General features: G+C 41.6%; 1 protein-coding gene across 7 annotated transcripts in view; it reads left to right on the top strand.

Moving 5' to 3' along the window:
* The window catches only part of NEK11 (NIMA related kinase 11), a 102,647-nt gene extending 88,494 nt beyond the window's left edge, over window positions 1-14,153 (top strand). For 6 of the 7 annotated variants that reach the window (XM_075418894.1, XM_075418899.1, XM_075418898.1 and 3 more), the window contains one exon: window positions 12,800-14,153. In XM_075418894.1, coding sequence (XP_075275009.1) covers window positions 12,800-13,116 — 317 coding nt within the window. In that variant the 3' untranslated portion in view covers window positions 13,117-14,153. The remainder of the gene's footprint in view (window positions 1-12,799) is intronic. The other variant, XM_075418895.1, reaches the window with a different exon arrangement.
* Window positions 14,154-16,226: the final 2,073 nt, after the last annotated feature.

Here is a 16,226-nt window from a genome sequence, read left to right as displayed (position 1 = left end):
GAAGGTTATCAGGAGTAGTCAGCATGGATTCACCAAGAGGAAATCATGCCTGACCAATCTGATAGCTTTCTACGATGACATGACTGGCTGGGTAGACGAAGGGAGAGCCGTGGATGTTGTCTACCTTGACTTCAGCAAGGCTTTCGACACAGTCTCCCATAACATCCTCCTAGGGAAGCTGAGGAAGTGTGGGCTGGATGAGTGGTCAGTGAAGTGGATTGAGAACTGGCTGAATGGCAGAACTCAGAGGGTTGTCATCAGTGGCGCTGAGTCTAGTTGGAGGCTGGTAACAAGTGGTGTCCCCCAGGGGTCAGTACTGGGCCCAGTCTTGTTTAACTTCTTCATCAACGACCTGGATGAAGAGTTAGAGTGTACCCTCAGCAAGTTTGCTGATGACACCAAACTGGGAGGTGTGGTAGATACACCAGAAGGCTGTGCTGCCATTCAGCGTGACCTGGATAGGCTGGAAAGCTGGGCAGAGAGGAACCTGATGAGGTTCAACAAAGGCAAGTGCAGGGTCCTGCACCTGGGGAGGAACAACCTCATGCACCAGTACAGGCTTGGGGTGGACCTGCTGGAGAGCAGCTCTGTGGAGAGGGACCTGGGTGTCCTGGTGGATGACAGGTTGACCATGAGCCAGCAGTGTGCCCTGGCTGCCAAGAAAGCCAATGGGATCCTGGGGTGCATCAAGAAGAGTGTGGCCAGCAGGTCGAGGGAGGTTCTCCTTCCCCTCTACACTGCCCTGGTGAGGCCTCATCTGGAGTACTGTGTCCAGTTCTGGGCTCCCCAGTTCAAGAAAGATGAAGAGCTACTGGAGAGAGTCCAGCGGAGGGCTACGAGGATGATGAGGGGACTGGAGCATCTCCACTACGAGGAGAGGTTGAGGGAAATGGGCTTGTTCAGCCTGAAGAAGAGAAGGCTGCGAGGGGACCTTATAAATGCCTACAAATATCTGAAGGGTGGGTGTCAGGAGGATGGGGCCAAGCTCTTTTCAGTGGTGCCCAGTGACAGGACAAGGGGCAATGGGCACAAACTGAGGCACAGGAAGTTCCGTCTGAACATGAGGAAGAACTTCTTCCCTCTGAGGGTGACGGAGCACTGGAACAGGCTGCCCAGGGAGGTTGTGGAGTCTCCTTCTCTGGAGATATTCAAGACCCGCCTGGACAAGGTCCTGTGCAGCCTGCTGTAGGTGACCCTGCTTCGGCAGGGGGGTTGGACTAGATGACCCACAGAGGTCCCTTCCAACCCCTACTATTCTGTGATTCTGTGATTCTGTGATCTTCAAGATTAGAGCGGTAGGTGGGGAGAGGTGTGAAAATGTGTGAATCTTGGAAAATCCATTGTATTAATTCAGACCTTGCCTAGCTTCCAAACAAGAAATAAACCAAAATACTCAGTAAGATCCAATTTTCTCCAGAAATGATTCATTACTGGTGGTTTCTCCTTTTCTGCCTAATGCATGCAGAGTGACACAGAAAACAATGGCACTCAAATTAGCAAACCTCAGGTTTCACACTTGCAGGTTGAATCTGTTGACCTTCTGTAACGGGACAGAAGTTCTGGAAGTTTGAGTTGGAAATTATGACATCTTTAAAATGGTCAAGAGCATTCATTCCACATGCCCAGAGTATTATAGCTGTTGGCCTTCAATTTTAGTGGTTGTTCAGCTTTAGGGCCTCTGTCGTTCTTCACAACAAGCTCCAATACGCCTGAGCTCAGCGAAAGTTGCAAGTGATCCATAATTTGTTAGATGCGGGTGTACTGATTATATAGATCTTAATGTGCTGCCCTGCAAGCTCCAAGCAATGTAGGAATTGAACAGCTGCTGCTGAAAGGTATTTGGCAGCAAGTCTGTTTTACCAGTTTTTTGTTTGTTTGTTTGCTTGTTGTGTATGTATTGCTCTAGCCCGATGATTATGGGAAATGAAATTACATATTAAAATCCCAGGTCAGTAATCCAAATGTTTTTGGGTTTTCAACCAGTCTGTTGGCTTCTCTGAAGTAGTCTCCCCAGCTATGTAGCCTAAATTGAATCAATACTAGGTTATTTACTGTATCTCAGTGTCAAACTGGTCACAAATATTGATGCTTCATTTGTTGTCCTAGTAAGGGTGCCAAAGATTAAGGCCCCAGTTCAGCAAAGTACTTCAGCATGTACACGATGTTAAACACAAGTAGTCCATTGTCTTCAGAAAGACAACAGATGCCTAAGGTTAGGCAAATATTCGACTGCCTGGCTTAATCAGTCATTGGATGGAGTAGTTGTACAGGGGAATATTCACACAGGCCAATTCTAGCAACCTTTCCTATGAACTGCTCAAGGCCCACTTTGTGGAAAGACACAGGATAGTTCAGAGCATATGTTCTAGGCTCCTATTCTGAATTTACCTGTAAGAGTTTTGTTCCTCTCATGCGGGTGCCAAAGGTGGTAGCCAACTAAGGCAAGTGTATAAAGTTAGGCTGGGTGATCGTTCACTTTGCTTTTGTCTGTACTTGTATTTCTTGCAAATTGTAGATTGTTCTTTTAAAAGCTTATACTGCTTCTCTCCATCCCGCATCTGGCGATGGGAAGAGCACGTCACCTGCCAATGCCATCACTTCAGCAGTTCTTAGCAGCGTTACTTAGCCTTTGGAATGAATAGAGTGAGTGTATCTATTAGCTAACGCACAACAGGGCGTGATTAAACTTTGATGTATTTTCGTGGAATGCTTATCTTGCTTCTCATTTTGCATGTTACTTAGACCTCAGGTCCAACCCCTAAAGTGTAAGATTTTGTGAATTTACTTAGATATGCAAAGAAAATTCAGACTTTTTCAGCTTCTCTGCTGAGCTGAATGTCATAGATCTATTAGCCATTCTGTTATTTTTAATTTCTAAGGATTTTTTTTTAGAGTGGACAGTAATGTCATAATTACTTTAGCACTAGAGAGAGTTTTTATCCAGTAATGAAACACATAAAATTATAAGTATAGACTCACTCATTTTAAAATGTCAAGTAGCCCCAAACACTCAAAACATTAGGAGAATTAGAGTAATACATCTTCTTGTTTTCCACAAAAAACATGATGTCTCTAGTTTCTCGTGCTGTGCATACATAATACATAGATTGAGCTGTTCGGTTTTCTAGCGCCTTGATTTTGTCAATAGTTTGCAAATGTGAGAATGCTTTCATGCGATGTTAATTATATAGTCTGTTTTCAATACAGAACCACCTGGAGAATCTTGACAGTGTTTACTAGATGCAGCATTGCGACCTTGGGAGATTTACAGAGGCATTTGGGAGGAATATAGGTAGGGAATACGCAAAGGGCATTCACCAAACCCTTGCCAGGGCTACCGATGTTTGCTGTTTCGCACATTGCTTCTGTCTTCATCTGCTTGCTACTCTTAATACTGTACTTGTCTGTAAGAAAAATCTGTCCTTTTCCTTCTTTTCTTTACCACATTTTTTTCTCAATCATCACACTGATTTCTTCCTTTTGTATACATAAGTCATTAAGGTATGCATCTCATATTCGCCGTGTGGAAGGAGGTGAGCAATGCGGAGTTGATATCGTAAAAAATAGCCCATGGAGTAAAACAGCAGAGGCCTGGGCAACATGCAAACTATCTTATGTGAAGGAGAGGTTAGCAGACGCAAACCACTGCATTTGCCATCACTCCACAGGGAGCAGCCGCCACTTCTGAGGGTGCAGCAGTATTGAGGGTGGCTCTGTCGCAGATCTGTCTCCTGCAGTGAATCTTATTGCGGAGCAGCTTATTTTCGTGAGTTGTTGGGCTTCAGAGTTTGGAGATACCAAACCAACTGCACTGTGTTTACAGCAGTACACGTACTATGTTTGCATTAACCAGATGTAGCCAGAGACTGGGATAAAACCAGAGGATACTAGTAATTGTAAGGCCTAACCTTGCTCTTATTTTTAAGGTAACAACTTAGACATGTATCTCCATTAACTTTTTTCTGCAGAAGAATAATTTTTATCCTGAGAGAAGAGCAGAGTATTGCAAAAATACATTTAGCTTAATGGTAATTTTTCTGGTTCAGTCGTGTTTCAAAGCAAGCTTGGGTTTTATCTTTGTGAATCTACTAGCCCAAACAAATTATTTAGATACTATATTGTCATTGTTATGTTTTTGTAAATATTAATACACATCTTAATTAGTCTTTCATATGCCATATTTTCAGGCAGCTAGATGTAGTATTATTTGATTTTCAAAGAGATTTGAGATAGAAGAATGACCAGGGTCCTGTTTTGAAAAGTGTTTAAGTATTAAAAGTTTATTCGTTGGGAAAAAATAAAAAGACAAGACCTCTTATCTGCCTCTTTAAATGCCTAAATAGCTCTGTAAAGCTTGACTTGTTTTGATGAAGAGCCAAAAGAAACTGAATGCATAAACCTTCCTAGGCCTTTCTGAAAATCATAGATCTTCTGTCTGTAGTTGGTAATACTTGGCAATTGCTTTTCTTTCTTCTCTGCTGTATGGTGTAGTTACTGTGTGGGTCTGCCAGAACATGAATTGGTCTTAATCCTGTTTCGTGCTATGAACTTTTTCCAGGGCTACAGATGGGGAAAGGGACCTGAAAGAAGTTGTGGACTTAATCCATCTACCTTCAGGCCCCTTCCAGTGGACACAGATGTGAACCAGCCCCAACTGTTTGATGTACAAAAGCTTTACACAAAGAGTTATTTGTGTCTATGTTAATATATATTTTTGTGTTTACATATACACGTGCATATATGCTTATCATAACTGGGGATATCAAGATCCACAGCAGATGTTTATCAGTTGTTTTTATTTTTAACTTTTAAAATGTCTGATCGATTGGATTACTTAAAAGTATTACTACTTTACTACTTTTGTGATAATCTCCTCTGGTTGTTTAGCATAGTTCAGTGCTTGAGTGCTGCTTCATCTCCCTCTGTTGCTGTACAGTACACAAGCCCAGCTGAGGGTTTTGTTGGTAAATCACTGTGGGGCTTGTGATGTTTCTATCAAGAATTGTCCAGCTCCATACCACATGATTACATTAATCTCTCCATTGACATGCTTGATGTGTTGACAGTCTTTTGATGGGACTGGCTTATTGGTAACTCAGAAATGCATTGTTTTACATCAAATATTAACATTTAATACAATACAGCTAAAGACAAAGTTCAGGTTGACCAAAATATATGTTGTAATATGTAGTGTTATGATTGTTTTATTGAAATGCATAAGGCTGTATCTTTTCCTTTCTCTAATGGGCAAATTGTTAGTTTTATAACGGTCATTTTGGTGTGAGACCCTAAAACAGGAGAGACCCTCCCCCCAGAATTCAAGCCACATAAAAGGAAATCGGCATTAACTCTGAACTACCACACAGCCAAATACAAGTGATTGCAGTTACATGCTTAAACTCTTATGAGAACTGTATATGATTATTGACTTTTCAGAGATAACTACTGTATCCTTGCATGCCCACATTCAAGAAGGAGCAGTATATTGTGCTGCTTTTCAGACACGTCTGTCTAAACCAAATGCATTGATTAAACAAAGCAAACGGCATCAGGTATGTGTTAAATGTGCCTTGAATTTTCACTTGATCTTGATCAGTGATGCTGGATGAGGTAAACTGATGATTTTTCAAAGACTCTTTGTATGCCATGACACTGTTAAAAACCAGATGTTGTTACAAATAATTTTACCGAGGTGAGGAAATCTCAGAATGTTTACAGAGACTGCAGCCTGGGGAAGTATGTTTCAGATAATTCTTCATGGGCACTAAATGCTATGATTTTCACCCATCTTACCTGAAAAATAGCTCAATATAAACTAACTTGTTTCCTCTCTCATTTTTAGTATTGGCAGTAAATTTGTTAATTTGGAAGACTTTAAAATTGCAGTATTCAGGTTTGATTTAAATGACCATGTTTTGTGGCGACTTGGTTTCTTTCCTGTGGGAAAAACCTAAAAAAAATCTCCTTTTATGACAAACTATATTCTAAATTAGTAGGAGCTAGAATTCAACTAGCAGCTCCAAATTCTGTTTCACGCTTCTTCCAAGAGCAGATGTCAGCTTCAATTACTATTTTACAAATTCATTTAGCTCAGAAAATGAGATGCATGGAGAATATTATTGTTGATATTTCTTCAGCTGTGTGTCTTCAGCTTTTAATAATAAGATCCTGCTTAGCTCATGGGAAAACATGTCCTAAATATGCTTTAGATTTTGCTGGTCTTTGAAGTAGGACATCAGAGAGTTTTGTTTGCAATCAAATTAAGGTGCTTTAATTCAGAAATTATGAAGTAATTAAGGATGAATTATGAAAATTATTGTTGTGTCTTCAAGTGAAGAAATTGACTTTCATCATGTTACTGCTGAATGAAAAAGTCCACTGAGGCTTGAAGGTGAAGGCAGGGGCTAATATTAACTATTCCAATTTTATTTTACTAGGTTTTATATAATAATTCTTTCTTTTTCTTTCTTTCTTTGTTTGTTTTTTTTTTAAATAAGCCCTTTTCTTAGACTTTGACGTACTTTTCACATTCCCAAGATTGAACAGCTGTCAGAACTAGAAGGGTATTGCCCTGCCTTTAGAAATAATTTCCTAAAAAATAAATCATGGAACTTTTAATGCACTTCTCCTAGCAGATCTCAAAGGGTCTTTATAAAGCAACAGACAAGCTTTGCTGCAAATGCAGTTTTCTGAACCCAGAGCAGTTTCTTTCCAGTTTCAGAGAAGTTTTAATCATTCATAGTCAGTAATACCAACATACCGAATGACAGCAAGATAACCTGAGAGGAACGGGACCGTTTGTGTTGTAACTGAGATAAACCTGTTTGTTTACTGAATCAGGGATGCTGTAGCAGATATTCTAAGATTTTCTGGTACAGTTAGAAAACAGTATTTTGTATGAGATCAAAGATATATAATTTCCTGATTCTTTTGCAGAGTCATTTTAGGAGATAAATGTAACAATCTTTTTCACCAAGATTCATGTTACTACTGGTTAGCTGTGAAGTGGCATGATTGTACTCTGCTTTAAAAGGAAATATAAGGTTAATAAATAAATGCTTAGAAATGGCATGTTGAGGGACAAATCAAAGTTGGATGTATTGATGGCAATCTCAAGTAATACTGCTGGACTCCATAGGGATACCCCTGGGTAACAGAGAACATAATTCAGAGAAATCTGCCACAATTGTTCTTTCAAAGATCCCTGCACTTGTTTTCATGCCCCATGAGCCCTAATCACAACAGATTTGCCTCCTACTTTACAATATGCTTGTTGGTGTAGGATGCAGGTGGCCTGTCTATGTCCGAAAGCCCACTGGTATGGATATTCCATGTACAGAAAACTTCTTTTATTAAGGATTAAATTGAGGTAGCCGTGAATAACATTACTACTTTGAAATAACTGAATTTTCTGTGGTTGGCTTAGGAGCCATGTGTTTGTTGTCTGCTATGGCAGCGGTGAGATGCCTGACCCGGAGGGACTTTCATGGTATCACTCCGTGCTCAGTAGTGACTTGCGTAAAGCGTGCTGACTCAGCAGCCGCAGAGCCTCTCCTTGCTCCCGAGCACGGACCGCACCACAGCGCCCCAGAGGCACTAGCAAAAACTCGGTGTTTGTGAGCAAAAACTGCGTCTTCCGTTTGAGGGTGGATGAGGGAGAGCAGAATGATTTTAAATGATAGTCACTGTCATGCTGAATGACATTGGAAAGTGAGAAGCTGAAACCCCCCTTAGCTGCTGATTTGTGTCATACTTATCCTTCAAGGCAGGCAATGACAAGCTGTTGAGAGATATTAACCCAGCTGCTAGCGCCCACGGAGGGGCGCAAACTTAAGCATTAATCTTGTTTTGTGGCTTTTGTCAGTGCTGCATAAAGGTAGGTGTATTGTAATTGATCTCCAGACCAGAAAGGAAATGTTAATACGTAGCTAGTAACAGAAAAGTCAAAATAAAGACCCGCAGGATAACAGAAAATTTTTTGTTCACCCAGGGAAAGATTTACAACTTCCTCAGCCAGCTGAGAACACAACATTATTACATTGTCAAATTTTAGTAATTTTGCACTGATGTGTAGGAAATCAACTGCAAATCACCAGATAGCCTGATAAGTTCATTTGGGCCCAGATCCACTAAATGACTTGGAACATTTTTAGATGCCCTGAGTATAAAATTGCTGTTCTCAAGGCTCCTATTTAGCTCCCCTCTAGCGCTGGCAGTGAGTCAAAATGATAAGTGCCTATGATTTTGCTGATATTCCTACTGCTTCTTACATGCTTAGAAGTGCTTTACCCTTGATAGAACCAAGTCCCTATCTCATGCCCAAACCCCATCATTATCCAAACAAATCAGAAATCTCTTTGCCTCTGTGGCCTTTGGTGCTTGTTCCGGTTAATTTTCTCTAGGCGTGGATTGCGTGCCGCACAAAAGCTGCTGGCAGCAAGAGGCATTTTATTTCAGACCACAGCTTCCATGGATGGCATGGATCACTGGCAATATTTGCTCTCCAGCCAGTAGGCTGGTGGTCGCAGCATGCCTCCGGGCTATGGATGTCCCCAGCCCTGTGCCTCCTCTGTCTGGAGCATTGGACCTGCTCTCTGCAGCCAGGAGTGAGGGAAGCTGGGCTCACTGTTGGATCTCGTGCAGTTTGCAGTGAGAAAGCATGCTCTGTGGGCACTCACTTACATGTGATAACCTGTATTTCGGTCCCAAGGACTGAAGGACTCCAAGGACAGCTCATACTATTTTATCTGGCGCTGTTTCATGCAAATAACCTTTGCATATACCTCCAGTGTTGTCCTTGGTCCCCAGTCTATCCAGAGTTATCCTCCATCATTGCTCATTCTCTTCTGGCCCAATACATCTGCTTTCATACAAATCAGGATGAAGGTGAAGATCAGACCTTTGTCCTCCAATCTGACTGGTGACTATGGTACTGCTCTGGGAGGTGTGGGTTTGAAGCTGCTTCTACTCCCAGGTTTCCAGCTCTCTGGGTGAATGCTGTAACCATGGACCCTGGGATAAAAGGGGACACCTGGGTACCTGTGTGGTCACGATACATTGCTGCAAGTCCTGGGTGGACAGAGACGATTCCCAACTTTACTAAAGCCAGACAGGTGTCAGATTTAGGGTGTGCCTTTCTTCAGTTGTGGTGGGCTGTTGTCTTGGGTGAATGCCTTTCTAGAGTGACTGCACTGTACAGGGAGCTTAGGGTTCAGCCACAGAGCTGTGAATTTCGTTGCATGAACAAGATGCTTAAAAGTTAGGAAACAGAGTGCTCAGATGCCAGCAATGAAACCCTCAATATATCTAAGCCTTTGTAACACAGTGAAACAAAAGAAAGAACAATCTGAGGTATGACATTTAAGCACATTAGTGCATATCATCCTGGGTCAGACCCTTGGATGGTAGAGCCTGATGTAACTCCTTTGATACCAGCATAGTGAAAAACAATTAAGGGCAGTGTGGGATGGGGCTCTGTCCCACAAAGCTTGTCAGAGTAATGAAATCCCAAACGTCAGGTATCCCCTTTGCTTGTGTTGTCTTGGCTGAGAAAGAGACGATGGTTCATTTCTGGGGGAAAATAGTGAATTTGTAGGTGAGCGAGCGATAAGATAGCATGAAGATAGTAAATTCCAGTAAATCAGAAAACACAGCCAAATGGGAGTGTAAATGGGCGCTGTGTACTTGTTTAGTGGTAAGGCTTTTAACCATTTCAAAACTGTAAATACAGTTGCCCCATGTTTTGTGTGAAATAGAAGTAACTATAAACAGAAGGGCAGTGCAAAATCCATAATTGTGCCTCTGTAGGACTTCACAGGGATGGAAACATCCACTAGCACAGGATCGGGGCCATAATGTGCAAAATTCGCCTTCCAGGAAGCCGCTTTCCCCCTCCCTCCCTCAGGATAACAGATTCACTCAGTAATGTCTGTCTGACATTTACTGTCTTGGATCCCACACTTCTGCCTCTGTGACAGAAAATGCATGATGTGGTAGCAGACTCACATTAATGCAGCTCTCAAGTCCAAACAGAGCCTGATGTCTTCTTTTGTAAAAGCAGGTTATAATTTTTGTTACCCACCCCTTAATTTTCAACCTATGAACGTTTTTTTCCCGTAATTCTATTGTATCAGCTATTATAGAGATCGGATGATTTGCATGATCTGTCAGGCTTAACTGAACAGATTCAAGTCTGCAGGTCACATTTATTAGCAGAAGCAATACTCCCTGAGGTATGTGTTTGCTTAATTTTTCATCTTTAAATAGACAGGACTGCCAAAAAATTGAACGTAGTTGTCTAAGAGGGAGAGAGGAGTCAGTAAAGGCATTGATGAAGTAGCAGTCGTTTCAAAATAGCTCCTCGTGTATGGATATTTAATTATTGGAGATAGTGTGATATTTCTGATGAAGTTTTGTGAAGAAATGTGCATTATTTTCCAAACAAACCCCTCCTTAGCTTTCTGTGGTAATCTAACCCCTAGGTTTCCGGTGTCTGAGAATTAATCACTTTAAACAGTTTTAGTTTTCCCCTAAACAGCACTGTTGGTAGAAAAAAAAGGGCACTTTCTAGTTACGGGAAACACGACAGAGTCAGGTCTGGACCTGCAGCGATTCCAGCTTGGCCCTGTGGCTTCTGATCCTTGGGTCTTGGCTTTCTCTGCCCCCAGTTCCCGATCCGCTGCTGTGTCAGGAGCCAACAGGAGGGGTAACGTGTAGCCGAAGTGGGGATCACAGCTGGACATGACCGAGCTGCAGAAAAGCAGGGAGCAGGCGGGATGTGAGGAGAAGCATTTCCTTCTTGTGATATCAGAGCAGTCATCTAGGGTTTCCTTCAGGCAAAAATACTGTGTTAGATCAGTAGTAGGTCCTACTATATATAACAGGATTTTTCAGAAGTCTGTTATATGCTAATAAAGTGGCTCTGTATTACTAAGGAAACTGTATGCTTTCGTATCGAATTGAGTCAGGGAAACAATAAGGTAAAATTTGTCACAACGGTTTTCTAAGAATGGAGCGATTTACATAACGTAGAGACGTTACTGGCTGCAGTCTCACTGTAACGATGTTCTTCCTCAGCAATAACAGGATGACCGCAGATGAAAAGCAGCCACCCCTTAAGGTGATTCTGCTACCAGCTTACAACAGTTGGCCTTGCTCTGCTGTTAGACACGTAGCAAAACCAGTACAAAATCAGCAAAAATCCAGTACAACTGGAGTGTGTGATGTTGGTGAGGGCCACGAGCCAAGCACATCCCAGCTCTGCGCTGGCCGGGGCCCTGCTGCAGGCAGCATGAGCCCAGGGCCACAGGCAGCTCCCCGTGGGCAGCGGGCACTGCCCTGCAGGCAGGAGGCCATCCTCTCATTTTGCCATAGTCTAAATTTATAGAAAGCAGTGTGTGACAGAGACTCCATGGAAAGGGAACATTCAGGCTGAAATTACGGAATGCTATGCGGTTCATTTCCTAGTACCTCCTTTTTGTCTGAAAGAATTACCACTGGGCAAAGCGTTAAGGCATCAAGTGTTTTGAAATGCTAGAGACACAATACGCGTCATGCTTGAGAAATGTGTGAGAGCGTTAGAGTCTCAGATACCATTAGTTCATTTTAGTATGTATGAATAATTTGTCAGACAAGCCTTGTTCAGATAGGCTGAGGAGGTTTACTGAAGAGGTCTTCATGCCACAATGGATTTTCTGAGAAAAAGAAAGAAAACCCTTCTCCAACCAACTTCCGCCCCCCCCCGAACCAGAATACTATTGAAATCCTAACAAAATGCTAGGGAGGAAAAGCTGCTTACCACAGCTTTACCTAACCAAAATAAGACATTTTTTAATGCAAATTGCAGATGTTTCCACAAGGCGATCCCAGTTAGTCCAGCTCAGTTTCTAAGTGAAGGACATGGTTATTTCTGAAATGTGCGAGTCTGAAGTTAGACACAATCAAATCTCAACTGCTCTAACATACAAAAGAAAGAAAACAACGCAGTTCCAGTAGCAGACGTGCAGAGTATGCAGGTAGTTTCTGATATGCTGAAGGGAGATTAGTCCAATATTTTCATCAAAATATTATGAACCCATCACTGAGTGGAAAGTTTTCTGTTACCTGTGGCTTGTGACACATGAGTTTAAAGATGTTTGCCTTTAGAAAAAGAAGTTCTGTTAATTGTCTTGCACTATGCAAATGGATCTTCTTTGTAAATTAACATTAAGATCCTGTGAGTGTATTCTTTGTCACTGAATTACAGATCTGTCCTCTGATAAAAGGAGAGTGCTGCAGGAAAAGAAAAAAGTGTCAGTTAGCTCATGCTGGTCTTGTACAATGGTTTCCTTGTTTGATAAAAGCTAAAATAAAGCAATGAATCCTGAAAAGTGTTTGCTGACATAAAATGCCACTGGTATATGGCTGACTGGGGGTGCTCCTTTTGGTTTTGATGAAATCCAGAGGCAATAGTACACGTGTGCATATTGGGCTTGCTGTAGATAAAACGATGTGTCAGATTCGGCACGAAAAGGAATCTTGCTTTGTAACAATGATGATGGCCATGTTTCCCATGACTTTACTATATGGCCAGATTTTTAATTCTGGGCTCTTTGTATAACAAAACAATTGTAGAGAAATTCCCCAGGAAATTTTAGTTTCTTGTACTGTCGGACAAATAAAGTGCATCATTATATCATTCTAATTACAGGTAGCTACAAAATTGTAAAATATCAGTATTTTTGCTATTTTTGCTGTTGCTTGTATCAATATATAATGTGAATTAACCTTTACTTGACTTTTACGTCATATTTATCCACAGATCCGCCATTGGGAAGCTGGGAGCAGAGGTATTTGAGTCTGTGTACAGCTATCTCAAGCAAGCGAGACAGCAGAATGCCAGTGAGGAGGATATCAAGAGACACCTGGAGAAACTGGTTTCTAGAGCAAGCGATTGCTTTGAAGTGGATCAGCTTCTCTACTTTGAGGAGCAGCTACAGGTTTCAGAAGCACATCTTCAGCTGTAAAATGTGTGTCGGTAACAGGATGGGAAACAGCAAGGAGGAGGGAAAGTGGCCTTCGTCAGGCCAGCAAGGAATAATGGGAGGTATTTGGAGGAAACTACTGAAGGTAACGTAGTACATAAGCATGTAGGTAAATTCCATTTAAGATTCCAGACAGCAGTGAGAAGTGGGTAAATACGGTACAGATGACAGGGGCAGGAAGAACAACAAATGTTTGTGTCATTGGAGGGGAAGATTCACCGTTACCAGCATCCCTTTTTCACCATTTAGGGCATAAAGAAAGGTGTTCTCCTGGGCTTTGGCCAGGTGTCAGTCCTGCACTCAGAGCATCGCTGGCAAAGCTGCCTCTGATGGTAGTGGTGCATGATTAGACTCCAGCTGCTGTCGATTCCTGCGCTAACTGGTCCTCATGACATTTAAGCCCTTATTTTTTGTACTTTGGCAGATTTACCCTTGAACATACGTATATACGTACAGCTTCTCAGCCACTAATTGTCTTGTTATTATTCATTGTTCAACAGGACTGCATTTAATCTGCATGACTTTCAAAGGAACTGTGAAAATACATGCCTATGTGTATACTTATATACATATATGCATGCTCCCATTCACAGAGATTGGAATGTATATCCAGAGAGGCAGAAAGATGTCTGGCCGTACACTGTACATGTGTGCATGTACAGAGACAGAGACTTCAGGCCTGAGCTATAGCTGACTATGTTAGCTAGGAATCCTTACTGCGAGTTCTGAGAGTTTGGGGTTGAATTCATTGTACACGGATGGAACAATAAACTGGGGTTTTTTTGGCTTGCACAAGGTTACCGTTAATGTTTTTTCTTAGTGTTTATGCCCTCTTCTTCATATGCATCATACTTTTGCTGATTTCAACTGTGTATCGTGCTCTGATTATATACCTGATATTTTCCTTCTACCTCTTCCTTCTTTATTCTGCATTTTGAGCTCCTTCATCCATCTGTGTAAAACACTGAAGGATAACAAAGTGGTACAATCTATAGAGGAATCTCAAATGAATTGTGGACCAAATTTATTTTAAGCATTGAGTCAATACCATAATGTTTCCTGCTTTGTGCCACAACTCTTAAAGGACTCAGGTTGAATTAAATAAATTCATAATACGAATGTCAAAAAACATTGCTATTTGACCTGAGGTGAGTTATTTACAGCTAAGGATGCTGGTATTGATAGTAAATTAAGCAGTGCTACTAATCCATCTTCGTGACATGCTTTAACAGATGCAAAAGCAAAGGCAAGTAGGGTCATCTTCATCTGTCAGCAGCAACACAAACTGAGGAAGCAAAGGACATGCCCAGCTACAGAAGATGTGGCATTGTACTTCCAACTCAAAGTAATAGGAGAATCTGGAATGTCTGATTTCAGGTTTTATTTGGAATACACAGTGTTACAAACCAGAGGCTAAAATCCTCTCTGATGTTCACTGAAATAGGAAAACATCAGTTTTTCTCTTCTGTGTGGTGGTTCAGATCCTATAGGTGGAGAGACAGTTTGAAGCAGAGTCTCAAACAGGTTTCCGTCTCTTCCCTGTTATTTCTTCTTGTACTTACACTCCCTGTCCTTCTGAATGTTGTGTCTGTGTACCTGCTTCCATATTTTTTGTGCACAACTTTATTTCAGGCCATTTCAAAACAGAAGCACCAGAGTTCAAGATATAGGAGGAGTGCTTGGATGTTGCAGGGACTAAAAAATTGCCACAGCAAACAACAAGTAACTAGCACATGATGAGAATAATGTCAGAGGGAGATGATCTTGACTACTGCACTTACCTCTGGCTGTGATTCAGAGTGCTTTATCACAAAAACTTCAAAAACAGCCTGTGTAAGCAATCAATTCCTTTTTATTAATGAGGAACACCTCATCAGACTTTTTTCCTGCAGCATGCAAGAGAAAAGAGCTGCATAGGGATGGGTCAGGCTCTTTAAGGTATTCAAGCACTAGGGAGATAATTAAAGGGCAACCCTTAAAGCCTGGAAAACACAGTTTAGCCATGCAGATTACCTTCAGGGAAATGGTTGCTGTCTGAGGAGCAGTATTTTGGCTTGTTGCACACGAAAAAGAAATCACAGCTCCTTTTATAGGTACTTCAGTTGATTTATTCTCTCTGCGGGATATGACCTTCAAATCATGTGGGGATCTGGAGGTTACTGCTTTACTGGTTATATGCCTTAAATTAGTTTTAGTTTTGTTTTTTCCATCAATCATACCACAATTAGGCAATGTGATATACGTATTAAAGTCAGCAGGAAAATGTTTGTCTGTGCTAGGTTGCATTATATGCCTTTTTCTCTATTCTCCTTTTCCAGTAAAACCCTACCTTCAAATCTCGTCCCTTCCAAAATTCTCAGCAATTTGCTGGGTTTGAAATTGCATCATCCAGACCAGGACTGGCTCTTATTTTAGAGACAATGAGGTCTGTCCCCACCAGAACATGATAAAACCCAATGAATTTGTCTCCTGTCATTCTGCCTTCCATACCCCAGGAGAGGGTTCGCATCAGGAGTTCAACTCAATTCTGCAGCTCACTAAAACCTGTTCCACAACTGGCTTTTGGTTTATTTTTACAGGTTTTTATAGGCCTTCAGGTATCCTTCGGCACTTATGCAGCTGCACAGTAAGTAGCCTTCAGTGGGGATTTTGTGTGCTATCCCCAGGCTTGCAGAGATGGGCGTGTGGGTCTATAGAAAAAAGGTTACAAGGTCTTTTGTCAGACAATTGCCATATTTTTCTGTTTTCCAACATATAACAACTAAATATTCTCATCATGTTAGTATTATCTTGATAAGGTGTAATACACTGCTCTTTATTTTTGTGTGATATGGTTATCACAAACCTTAGTTGCATTATGCATGTGTGCACAAACACACACACATCTCCTATCGAATCTTCTCTTCAGGTCGCCACCAGCTAAAACTGATTAAAGCCTTCACTGATCCTAATTATTTCAGACCAAGTAGATCAATGAAGATTTTATAAAAACGCATATAGACACACGAATCAAAAATTGTGACAGAGAACAGCTTGTGCTGGGGTAGAGCGGCTGGTGCCATAGTGCCTGATGGCCTGTCTCTGCTGAGCTGAGGGAAGCTGCTTTTGGCTCAGTGGTGTGAGTGTTAGAGGTAACAGTGTTTACTGAGATGCCACGCTGATAATCTCTACGTATGGTTGTCGGATTAATTATATTTCTGTAAT

This window comes from Opisthocomus hoazin, chromosome 4 (genome assembly GCF_030867145.1).
Source record: "Opisthocomus hoazin isolate bOpiHoa1 chromosome 4, bOpiHoa1.hap1, whole genome shotgun sequence".
NCBI lineage: Eukaryota > Metazoa > Chordata > Aves > Opisthocomiformes > Opisthocomidae > Opisthocomus > Opisthocomus hoazin.
This window is presented reverse-complemented; position numbering and strand designations above follow the sequence as displayed.